Source organism: Rousettus aegyptiacus, unplaced genomic scaffold (genome assembly GCF_014176215.1).
Source record: "Rousettus aegyptiacus isolate mRouAeg1 unplaced genomic scaffold, mRouAeg1.p scaffold_m13_p_2, whole genome shotgun sequence".
Taxonomy (NCBI): Eukaryota; Metazoa; Chordata; class Mammalia; order Chiroptera; family Pteropodidae; genus Rousettus; species Rousettus aegyptiacus.
In genome coordinates, this window is record NW_023416295.1 from 158,718,902 (window position 1) to 158,732,066 (window position 13,165).

At 36.0% G+C, this 13,165-nt stretch overlaps 1 protein-coding gene and 1 pseudogene across 3 annotated transcripts in view; both read left to right on the forward strand.

Moving 5' to 3' along the window:
- The first annotated feature begins 4,208 nt into the window (after positions 1-4,208).
- The window catches only part of NEDD1 (NEDD1 gamma-tubulin ring complex targeting factor), a 43,295-nt gene continuing 34,338 nt past the window's right edge, over positions 4,209-13,165 (forward strand). For 2 of the 3 annotated variants that reach the window (XM_016159399.2, XM_016159400.2), the window contains exons 1-4: positions 4,287-4,550; positions 6,510-6,653; positions 8,715-8,809; positions 12,957-13,073. In XM_016159399.2, the coding sequence (XP_016014885.2) occupies positions 6,518-6,653; positions 8,715-8,809; positions 12,957-13,073 (348 nt within the window). In that variant the 5' untranslated portion in view covers positions 4,287-4,550; positions 6,510-6,517. The other variant, XM_016159401.2, reaches the window with a different exon arrangement.
- LOC118614652 lies at positions 11,379-11,497 on the forward strand (annotated as a pseudogene).

Here is a 13,165-nt window from a genome sequence, read left to right on the forward strand (position 1 = left end):
TGCCCAGCTACTATTCTGAGATTTTCCTTTACCAATATCTCAGGGATTCCCTTGACCTTTCTCAGGCTGGATTCTGGGTGTTCCTGTCTTTCATTTTACCCCTTTGTTTTGATGGAACACCTCCTCAAGTAGCTTTCTGATAGGTTGCCCAGGAGGCCAATTTGCTAAGACTTTTCATGTCTGAAAATTTTTTTTATTCCTTCCTGATACTTGGGTGATAATATGGCTAGATAATTTAAGATTAATAACCATTGTTGCTCGGAACTGTGATGGCATTGTTCTTTGTCTTGTAAATTTTAGTGTTACTATTAAGAACATGGAAACCATTCTGATTCTTGAAACTTGTTTAGTAATATCTTTTTTTTCCCACTTTTGAGAATGTTTAAAATCTCTCTCAAATTATGTAGTTTGGTGTGTTGTTTTAAAAAAATAATTTTTTTTTCTCTTATAAGTCAAGGACATTGCTTTATTAATGATCAGGAGCTCTTGGTCATTGAAATCTTTTATTTTTTAAACAAAGTTTTATTTTTATTTTTATTTTTATTTTTTTAAATATACCGATAATAAATTGAATAATTTAAAATATACCCTTTTCTGAGTTTTGACAGATGTATTGAAACTACCACAACAATCAAGATGAAGAACATTTCCATCATCGCCAATTGTGTCATTGACTCCTGTATTTTCTATTCCTTCCTCCACCCTTGCAAGTGGTACACTGCTTTCTGTCACTATGCTTTAGTTTGCATTAAATATAGACTGGTATCTAGTATAGGTCTTCTGACTTTGTCCATTTTTAAAAAATTGTTTTGGCTACGTCATTTGTATTCCCAGGTCATTTGTATTTTGAACTAGCCTGTCAATTTGCACACACGCAAAATATACCTACTGGAATTCTGTGGAGATTAATTTTAATAAATAAATAAATATGAAAAAATTAACATTCTAGCAATGTTGTTTTCCATTTCATTAATATAGCTATTTAGTTCTTTAACATCTCTCAGCAATGTTTTATAGTTTCTAATGTATAGTTATTGTACATATTTTATTAAATTTATTTCTAAGTATTTTATACTTTTGGATATTATTGGAAATGAAATTTTAATTTCATTTTCCAATTGTTTATTGCTAATATATAGAAATACTACTCTATTTTTGTGTATTGACTTTACATAGATCTTGCTAAATTCACTTATTGGTTTCAGGAGCTTTTTCTCTATTCCTTATGGTTTCTTAGTACACATCACATTTTCTGTAAATAGAGTTTTACTTATTTTTTATTCTGTATGTTATTTGTTTATTTGTTCATTTGTTTGTTTGTCTATTGTACTCGCTAAGATCTCCAGAAGAATGTTATATAGTAATAGCAAGACAGGGCATCCTTGTCTTGTTCTTGATCTTAGGAAAAAAGCATTATTTTTACTATGGGCTTTTCATAGATGTTCTTGAACAAGTTCAGGATATTTCTTCCCTTTGATTCCTAGCTTTCTGAGAGTTAATCATAAGTGGATGCTGAATTTTTCAAATGCTTTTGTTTTGTCTGTTGCCATAACTATATGAGTTACTTATCTTTATTTTGTTAATATAATGAATTATGTTCAGTGATTTTGAATGTTAAACAATCTTGCATTTCTGAATAAACCTTAGTTGGTCATTATGTAGAATCTTTTTCATATGTTACTGGATTCAATTAGTATACACACACACACACACACACACACACACACACACACACACACACATATATATTCTGTATCCGTATATGAGGGCTGTGAGTCTATAGTTAGGTCTTTGTTTGGTTTTAGCATTAGAGAACTAAATCCTCAAAAAAGTGAGTTTAAAAATATCCTGTCCTCTTCTGGTTTTGGAAAAAATTCATACTGAATTGGTATTATTTCTTTCTCATGTGTTCCATAGAATTCAGCAGTAAAGGCATCTGATCCTGGGGTTTTCTCTGAGGAAGGGTTTTTAAAATTATAAATTCAAATTCTGTAGTATACATAGGATTACTCATATTATCTCTTTCTTCTTGTGTCAGTTTTAATGTATATCTTTTAAGATATTTGTTCATGTTAACAAATTTATTGGAATAAAGTTTTTCCAATACTCTTCCCTTATTATCTTTTTAAATACCATTGGTCCTATATGGTTGGCCTCTCTTTCTATCCTCATATTGATAATTTGTATTTTTCTTTTTGTTAGGTCTATATAGAGGCTTATCAATTTTATTAATCCTTTCAAAAAATAGTATTCGTTTGTTTTCAGTTTCATTATTCTCCATTCTAACCTTTATGTTTAATTTACTACTCTTTTTCTAGGTTCTTTGAGAGCATAGGTCATTGATTTGGATCTTTCATTTTCTTTCATAATTTAGACATTTAAACCTATATATTTCTGTCTAAGCACTGCTTTAGCTGAATTCCATAAATTTTATGGCATTTTACTTATTCAGTTTGAATGTTTTATAATCTATGTGTGATTTGATTTCTTCTTTGATTTATGTGTTGTTTAGAAATAAGGTTGTTTGATTTTCAGATATTTGGGCTTTTTTTGCATGCTTTATGGATAACAAATTGTGTAAGACTTATTCTTTTAAAATCTATTGAGACTTGTTTATGATAGAACTGTTCCAGAACCACGTAAGTTTTGACGAGTCTGTGACACCAGCAGAGAGCGAGGAGTGGAGGTTAATTTTGGGTCTTTATGCAGTGTTTTGGCTCTTGACTATATAGCATAATGATTTACAGCACAGTCATTGTAGTCTTATGGATCTGGGTTTAACTCCAGTTCCTACTGTTTCTGAACTGTGTGACTTTAGGAAATTTACTTAACCTCTGTTTCTTCATATGTAAAATGGGGACATATAGTAGTACATATATGTTTGCAGAAAGATAAAATTGTATATATATACACGTACACTGTATGTACACATTATATATATCATACCTATACATACATATGTATATAGTGCTTAATAAAGTGTGTTCAATAGATATCTATTATATTTGTTATAATATTATATAATATATAACACATATTTGATATGTAGTCATATAGTTTCATATATTGTAGTTTCAATTTTCCTGTTAACTTTAAATTTGTAGAAATTTAGTTAGCTGTCTTTTCCCTTTTTGCCCTGATTGTCTCTGTCCCTACTCCCTTACTCTATTTTCTCATTTCTCAATTTTTGGCCCCCATCCCTACAAAAATTTGATTTAATAACGTCAAGAACTACAAACTATACAATTAAGGAAGTTGCTGCTTGCTATCTTTCTCCTTTTGAGGCTCCCAATCAATCTTTACAACTTGGCTAGGACTTCCATTTCTGCTCTGAAAAAAATGGCACTTCAATGTTAGAGTTTTCCAGTTATTTGCAATATGGGCACAAATAACTGGGGCTTGTATACTTAGAAACACATTCCAGATGTCCTAAGAGGACAGAATAATAACATTGTTTGTAGAAGAAATGCCCTACATTTATTATAAGTATTCTCAGCAAAATCGTCAGTAGAACTTGTAATAGAGGTCCAGGTAGAAGGAACATTTGAAAGCTCAGTTCCTTTTCCACTTTGAGAAGCATCCCCTTCAAAAGAATTATCAACCAGATGCTGTTTGATGCTCCTGACTTAGCAGCATGATGTGGAAGAGGTAGTATGGGTCTGAAGTCAGATAACTCAGATGCTTACGCTTTGGTTTATTTTTTAGCCTTTCTGAGCCTGTTTCCTGGTTTTAAACCAGTTTCCTCTTCAGGAAAACCTATCCTATACCTACATCCTCGTTCATTTCCTTTATTGTGGGGTTTCGTACGTCATGTACCTTTCTTTTAAAACAATTGTCAAAATTTCACTTTTTATTTAAGTATGTAATTATTTAACGTCCGCCTCCTATATTGGACTGTAAGCTCTATGGAGCCTGTACTCCCAGGCTAAACCCATCACCATAGTGCCTCGCACACAGTAAGCAGTCAACAAACGAATGACAAAGGCGTAGTTGCCTGTGGCCCGAGCGCCGTAGCTGGTGTGGAGGGAGCCGTCCACATCCACAGTTCCCGCCCTGGCACAGGGTAACAGCCCCAGCGGAGACCCCCGCGCTGCTTCAGGGTCAGCTCCAGACCCGAGCCCAGCCAGCGATCCGAAGCCACCGCCTAGGGCAGCGCCTCAACACGTGACGCCACTTGGGGTGGGACTTCCGGCCGCCGAAGTTTAACAATCCGGGCGGGAGCCGGAAGCAGAGTGCCGGAGTGGGCTGTGCGGTGGCCCCCGGTGTACCGCGGCCGAGAGGTGAGGTTCCGGAGGGCCTGGGGTCAGCGGGTCATCGCCCACCGTGTTTTCGCGCATTCCCGAACCTCGCCCGCCTCCGGCCACCTCAGGGGGCGGGTCTGAGGTTCCGGGACTCGGCGCGCCCCGGCTGGTCCCGTGCTCCGGACGGTTGCCGAGCAGGGGAGCAGTAGCGGGTTTGGCGCGGAAGTTGGAAGCAGCGGGCCAGGGGCGCGGACCTCCCTGCCAGCGACGACCTCCTGCCTGACCTGAGAGGTGGCCGGGTCAGCTGGGGTAGGTTGGTGGCAGCGCTGGGGGATGTGCTGCCTCTGAAAAGTTTGCAGCTTCTCCACAGTTTGGCTCCTTTTGTAAACCTCTCTAACGAGACTCGTTTAGTAGGCGCTTGAATGCATTTTACAAGATAACCCCAGCTGAGCAAGTCTTCTGCAAGTAAAATGCATTTTTGGTCAATGAAAGTTGGAGAACTTTTATTTGTTTAAACTAAGAGTTGTTGTTGAGTTGTTTCATGTAGCTGCTATCTCTAAATCCGGGGATGGCCGCCTGTTACCGTCTCGTGTCCTGACAGCTCACTTTCCCTAAAACCTGCTTTGAAAGGCTGATGTAATCCATTGCCCTCAAATGTGCTCAGTTCTCAGAAGACATGTAGGTGGGCAGATGGTCCCCATCCCCGCTACATTAAATGACTTGGCCAAAGTCACTGTCACCTAACTCTTGGGCATTTAGTTCAAACCCACTTTTTCTGAGACCTAGCTTAAGTGATCTTTCCACTGCACTACAGCACACTGCTCAACAGGAATGGTGTATAATAATAGTGAAGACACCTTTCAGTTATGTTTACTGGATTTAGAGATCGTCTTTCCAGCACTTTATTCCTTCAGTAGGGAACCAGAGGGCACATATTACAGCATGTTAAAGCACCAAGTCTAGATACTGTGTCTGTATTGCAACAGATGACTGTAATGGTTTATAGTAGCAGTGTAAATACACTGTGATGAATGAAGTATAATGAATCACGAGTGACGTTCCTAATTAAAATGTTTTAATCTTTTTATAAATAAATTAAAAAAATTTTTTTTGGTCTCTTGAGAATCAAAGGGTCCTGTAATTATCCCTCTAATTAGTCCTTTGAAATAGGGTATACTGGACACAAATGTGTTGTTTTGTTGATGACTTGGGAACCTGTCTGTAACATCATTAATGCTGTACTCTTGCACAGTTCAGGAAGGTATGGAGGATTTATTTCTAGGTCCCCTTCCCTTCCCTCCCATATGTTTTGGAGCATTGTTTCTGACCTGTCATTCATTACTATTTACTGCCCTTAACGTGTCTCCCTAGAGCAGCTTCCTTGCTTTCTGTCTTCTAGATTGCTTTAATTTGTAAGGTCACTGTCAGAATTATGTTTGAACTGTATATACTGTGAATAAATAATATGAGTGGGGGCATTGTAGACCAAGAATTGGTATAGGGGCTTAGTGGCATCTAGTTTGGCTGTATTTGCTAATTTTGGAGTTACTTGGGAAAACTGGAGTGACTGGATTCTAATCTTCAGGAGTGCTACACTTTATCATACATTTTAAAAAAAGATTAAGAGGTTACCTCTCCAGTACTTATCTGTGAGTACCTACTGTGTGTCAGGAATGTTTCAAGACTGGGGGTAAACAAGACAAAATCTCTGTCCTCAGGATCTTTGTTTTTTTCATGCCAGGGGTGAGTAAAATAATTGCCGATAGCAGAAGTGCCATGAAAAAAAAATGAAACAGGATAATGGGATATAGGGCAACTGCAATGGGGCTGCTTTAGCCATGGTGATCAGAGTAGGCTTTTCTGAGGAGATATTTGAGCTGAGACCAGAATAACATGAAGGAGATGACCAAGGGAAATCTGGGAAAAGAACATTCCAGGCAGAGAGGGGCCACAAATTGAAGACACAGAGGCAAGAACGAAGGCCTGAGTCTGGTAGTGCCAAGGAAGAGAAGTCAGAGAGTTACACCTGGGCTGGTTCTGTAAGGCATGATAAGGAGGTCAGATTTCATTACAATTTTTGTAGAGAGCCATGGGAAAGGTAGACTAAGAATGATCTGGTTCACATTTTAGAAAGATCACTCCAACTACTTTGTGGTGAGCATACTCTGGAGCAAGAGTGGACAAGTAGTGCCACTTGTTTTAGATTAGATGCTTCATTTTAACTTTTTTTTTTTGGTCTGTCCTTAATTATTTAAATATTATTTGCAGGTGCAGTCATGCAGGAAAACCTCAGATTTGCTTCATCAGGAGATGATATTAAAATATGGGATGCTTCATCTATGACATTGGTGGATAAATTCAACCCACACACATCACCACATGGAATCAGCTCAGTGTGTTGGAGCAGCAATAGTATCCTTTAAAAAAAAAACAACAACAGAACACTTTTTTGTTAGGTTAAACAACCAGTGTCAATGGAACTTTTGTATGCAACCCATGAGAAATATATTTTGCATGGCTATGAAAGCTAGATAAAAAGAAACAAGAGTTTTACTAGCAGTATGTCATGAATGCACACTGATATTCTGTGTTGATTTCTAAAAACTTTAATTGCAGCCCATTACATTGAAAAACACTGCAATTAATATCTAAATATCAATGACTAGATCCAGACCATAGAATTAGTTTTGTTACCAAAAGTTTATTATTGAATCAAATGGGAAAAGGTAGGTAATGGTGGGATTTTGGAGTGGGTTTTTATATCTACATTTGTATATTTGTGGATCTGGTTTGAAAATTAAAGACAGGCAGAAGCAAAGGTTGGGTGAGGAGATACAAATTAAAATTGTCCAATATCCTCATCTTATCGATGTACTCTCATATTTCTGTGATGAAATAGTCTTATTTCCCAAACAGGCAAATTATAGTGAATTTTTCTAAGCTTTTTAGGTTTCTGATTCATACCCTCCCTGTCTTCATTTTCTCCTTCCTATATGTGGATAGAATAAATGAGGCAGTGAAACTTGAAATCAGGATTTTGCAGCCTCATACTGTTGACATTTTGTCTTTGCCAGATAATTCTTCGTTATGGGGACTGTCCTGTGCATTGGATGGATGTTTAGACGCCTTTCTGGCCTCTACCCACCAGATGCCAGTAGCCCCGAGTTGAGAACCATGGCTATAAAGAAAGTACTCATCACTTTTTATGTAAATGTATTATATATACTTGGCATACTAGAAGTTATTCTTTTGTGGAACTTCTACACTATTTCTTAAGTAGCATTAGGTTTTAATACTTACGACATTATCAATACCAAAGTATTCATATTCTGCTTACTGATGAAAGTAGCAAAGCATTAAAATATGACTGATTCATGAACAAAAGTATTAGAAGTTTTCATGCCCAACCTAATTATTCTTGCAAATATGTAGCAAAAATGATGAATTTTCTTATTGAATTAAATTTATCTCTTTATCATTCCTTGATTTTGTTTTATAGTAGCAAAATAAGTTACCTTGGTACTCTATTAATCAAACTCATTGTGAAGTGACTACATTTTTTAAAAAATCACAATCCATAGTCTGTTCAGAAAATATCTGAATGTTTTGCAAATCATCCGAAAGGAATGCAGTTAGAACTGCTTGTTCAAGCATTGATTTAAACTTCCGAAATTTTAATTCATTAGGACTCTCAAAATCAGACTCTTATTTTTGGTTATGTTATTGTATTTAATCATTTAAGTTTTAAAATATCTACCTTACATTGTTTTGTGTTTACTGATTGTTCTACTTATAATTTATGTCAAATAAGGTAAATATAATTTTAAATTAATTTAAAATAATTTAAAATTAAATTTTAAATAATTTAAACTTAATTTAATTTAATATAAACTGTCATAACAAATTGTTGCTATTTAACAACATTTACTTATATTTCTATATTATAATATTTTTTAATATATTTAGGATTGAAGCATTCTATCAGAAAAATTGTAGTTCTGAGAAAATATCAGGTTTTATTTTTTTAGTGGGCAAATAGAGACTAATGTGGATATTTGCCTTCTAGCTTAAATGAGTAGCAAGCACCCTGTAAATAAATAACTATCTTGAACAGTGTTTATAGATGAAAAAGCTGATTGATATTTGCTGAGGTTGCTTTTATGCTCCTATTCTTGAAGGATAAAATTAGACCTTCTGGCCTATGCTTTGAAAGTGGAGTAGTATTTCACATGTGTTACATAGCTTTCAAGTGATAGCAAAGCCAGAAAGGATAGTTCTTGCCTGCGGTGGTAGTACAGAGAATTCATTTTAGCAATTAGTAACCTGAGCCATTTTCGAAAGCCAATGTATAACTGTTCATTTGCTTTTCTTCTTAGGTTGATGTGCTTGCTTTTATCTTCACATTTCTTATATTAATAGTCTAGCGCTAGAGATGCTCATGGATTGTTTTATGCTCCGTAACTCTTTATTTAGATAACTTTCTAGTGACAGCATCTTCCAGTGGTGACAAAATTGTTGTTTCAAGTTGCAAATGTAAACCTGTTCCACTTTTAGAGCTTGGTGAAGGGGTAAGTGATTTTTAAAAAAACTTTAAAAAAATCTTGGTTCCGCTTGGGTGGTTAATGCTTATATTTTATGGTGTTTGCAACTAAATGTAAAGGTATTTAAAAACATTCTTAACCTAAGGTCAAAATAATACAGTAACACTTACAGGTGAGACAGTACTGAAACATCTTTAGATAAAATAATACTGGATCCTAGGAGAGTAATCAAGGACTTAGATTTTGTCAACTAGGCACTTGGTTTTTCCATTTTCTGTCTTATGAAAAGTTCCCTGGTGTGAGTGCCTTTTTTTAGGACCAAGGCTCCCTTAGGTCAAGAGGTTGACTTGACTATAGAGCCCTGATGATGTAGCCCTGCCCTCGCTGATTTTGGGCTCAGGAGCATCAGCTAAAGACATCTCTTTTGCTTTTGCTGTTGTTCACCTCATACTGAGGGGCCTGCCTGGGCCTCTCCAAACTCTCCTGGAACAGGATGACTTTGTCAAAATAAGCTTTGGTCCCAGAACATTTAAATGTAGAGTTCCCTGTATATTGTTTTCTTATTCTTTCGTTTTGTAAATTAATCTCTTTGATTCAGGATAATGCTGGCTTCCTCATTTCCAATCATACTCCTCAAAAGCTATTTCTTTTTTAAATAGGATAAAGTCTAAGTAAAAAGGTAGTCAGTAGCGTGTTTTTTTTGTTTGTTTTTTTTTTTAGGTTTCAAAGTTTTCATAGTAGACCCTAAATCATTATGAATTGTCTTAATTTTATACACTGGAGTAGGTAAGATAGCCCAATTAGAAAGAACACAGCAGGACATGGAATCTAAAAGCTCATCTAACTTAAAAAGGACTTTTGATTTCTCTCAGTCCTTACCTAAAGGTATCTGGTGGGATTAATCCAAACCCATTAGAGAGAATGTCTGCTGAGAGTAAAAATGGAGTTTGAGACACACTGTCTGTTCAGGCTCAATTAAGTAAAACTGAGGCAGAAAGTATCCCTGGTTGATAGAAGTCAAAATGTACTCTTCAAGAGCAGGCAAAATATCTTAGTCATCTTTGGAAATTTAAATTTTGTCAAAGGCGGTCAACAAACATTTGCTTATTTAACTATAAACATCAAAACAATTTTGATTTCCACCTCCACCACGATATGCATTGTGCTACTTTTATGCATTATGCCTTAGAACCACTTTGGGACCTTTTTGTTGTTATTAAAGTCGCAAAAGAACAGATGATATTCACAAATGTGACACAATTTTAAGGATTTTGTGACTATTCCGTATCAGTTGCTATAGTTAATTCCCTTTCCCACAGGTAAGAAATCACATCAGAATGCAGGTGGATGGAAGTGAGGTTATTATAGTTAAAATTGGAATCTGCTTTTATTTGTTTACAAAAATATTGTGCAAACATTGCTTTTGTAGTTTTGATTGGTAATTTCTTGTAAGATATTATTGTATTGATAACCTATGCTTTGTAGGACTTAAGTCTTTTTACTCATGTGCCGTATGAGATATTAGACCTTTCCAACATGGGAAAGTAAGATTCTATTTTACTCTAACATTATTTTTAGAGTAGAACTTTAAGTCCATATTCATTTTCTTTGATGTACTATTTTACTTCTTTAAAGTAGGCCGATTGGTATTAAGTTTTTTAATGGATATGATAGGCTACTATGTAATCTAGAAATTTGACCAGCTCTTATTTTTAGATTTTAAAACTGCACCCATTGCTTATGTCTTGGGGAACAGGATTTTTATAATAACCATATGGTTTTTATTAATTATTTAAGTTCATTTGCTACATTAATACATTAATAATATATTAACATAAAAAAAGGTCTATCATTAGGGTAAGCCAGCTATAGATACAGCTTTTGTAGCCAGCTACAGATACAGATTTTGTTCTGAGCCCTTAAGATTAATTTGAGTTGTTTTTGACAATTAGAATCCTAATGTATTGATCTTTGATGGACACCATTCTCGTCTGTTTTCTTTAAAGGTTATTTTTATAGCTTTTGCAGACTGTCCAGATTTTAAATTTTATTGGTCTGTTTAGACTAAAGTCAGTTCCCAGCATGGATCCTTCAAGAGAACTATATCAACAATACTGAAACATCGATGCAGTGTGCTCCCGATATTTTTATATGTGTTAGTAATTCTGAACCCATTGTCAAAATTTGAGAGCTGTAAGAAACCTTAGGGGCAGAGGCCCATCTGCATCCTTTTAAGAACCTGGATGTTTTTGAGATGCATGGACTCTCAGTGTAGGAACAGTAGATCTAGTCTTCATCTCTCATTTCTCAGATGAAGAGGCATTGGCTCAGAAAGATGAGACGACTTACCTAAAAGTACATAATTTGTCTTTTGACTAACTCACAAAAATGTCTTGGAATTTATTTCTCTGTTTTTTTTTTTCCCTGTGGCATTCAACTGGAAATGAGAACAATTAATATAAGTACATAGCATACCTGAAGGTTAAATATGAAAAAAAAAAATACAACTTTTGTGTTCTGTGTTGTAGCATAGTTGTGGATGAGTACCACTGGATAGATGACATTCATAGATAATCACTGTGAAAAAAACTCAGTTGCCTACGGCCATGCCACCCTGAACCAGCCCAATCCCATCTGATCTCAGAAGCTAAGCAGGGTCAGGCCTGGTTAGTACTTAGACGGGAGACCACCTATGAAGACCAGGTGCTGTAGGCGTAAAAAATAAAAAATAACAGATTGTAAGATGACAATGTTCTTGTAATCTGTGAGGTCAGCTAAGGATTGCCTCGCCTAAACACACACACACACACACACACACACACACACACACTAAAACAATAAACAAAACAAAAACTCAATAAGCTCTATATTTTAGCCATTTATTTAATAAATATTTATTGAACATAGATACATTCTTTGCTCTAATAAAACTGATATTCTGGTAGAAGACAGACAAACTAGTAAACGGAATACCCAGATAGTGATAAGTTATGCAGACAACTAAAATGAGATACCAACATAGCAAGTTACATCAGGTAGCCAAAAGACATCTCCTGAAGAGATGGCGTTTAAGTTGCTATCTGTTGACCAGAAGAAGCCATTCAGTCAAGGTTCAGGGAATTTAAGGTTCCAGGCAAGAACAGCTGTGTAGAAGCCTTGGGACAAATGTAGACTGGTTATGTTTAAGGAATGTAAGAAGGTCAATGTGGCTGGAAAATTAGTGTGTGAGGAAGAAAATGGTGACAGATGAGGTGGGAAGGGGACAGATGAAAGGGGCTTTGAAAGCCAGGTTAATGAGTTTGGAATTTATTCTGAGGCTGATTAGAAGCCATTGAAGATATTTAAATGAGAAAGACACGATCTGATTCACATTTTATAAAGGTCTCCTTACTTGTGGAGCATGGAATGCAGGGAGGTAGAAGAAGGACAACCAGTTAGGAGGCTGCTCTTGTGGTTTGGCAGGGTTTGGATTAGAGTGCAAGCAGTAGCGATAGGTAAAGGAGAGCCCGTGTGGGATTTATTTTAGTATTGGGGTTTAGAGAATTCATGATAGATTGGGGGAAATAAGAATGAGGAGTGAAAGGTAATTCTGGATTTTTATCTTGAGAAACTGGATGGATGGTGTGTTTACAAACATGAGGAAGGGTATAGAGTCAAGTTCTGATGACTTGATGTTTGAGACTTGGGCTCCTTAGGGGAAATTTGCTATGAGACTTTGGGAAAATATTTTGTCCTATTTACAAAACTTTCTTCATCTGTAAAATGAAGGGTTTAGACATCCTTTAAAGTTCCCTCTACCTATAATGTTTTTTGAGCTGTGGGTTGATTCGAAGGTATTCTGTGGAAGTGCAAGAGCAGGTTTTATTAAGGGGAGATGTTAAGGGTAAGCCCTGATGGGAGGCCAGGATTTGCTGGTGTTTCCTCAGCTGCCTCTGTCACCTCTGTTCTGTGGAAGAGAACACAAATCTGGATGATTTCCTTGAAGCCTTTTTGAACTCCTTACAAGCTGTTGTTTCCATGTGGAAGATGATGAGAGGCGAATCTTTAGTATAAGTATTAGCATGTTCTTAGCATTTAATTCAACAGATATTTATCAAGTACCTTAAGTTTTGGATGGGACTTGAAAGTCATGTCTGGTCTCTTAAATTAAGGTAACTCTTTTTTTCTTTAATAGCAAAAGCAGACATGTGTCAGTTTAAATTCCACATCTATGTATTTGGTAAGCGGAGGCCTAAATAACACTGTCAATATTTGGGATTTAAAATCAAAAAGAGTTCATCGATCTCTTAAGGTAAGCAGCATTTTTCTTTTAATCCTTGCAGAAATGGGTATCTCACTGTGTGTTTAGTTACCAAACTTTGCTTTTAATTTTGAGCTTTTAAG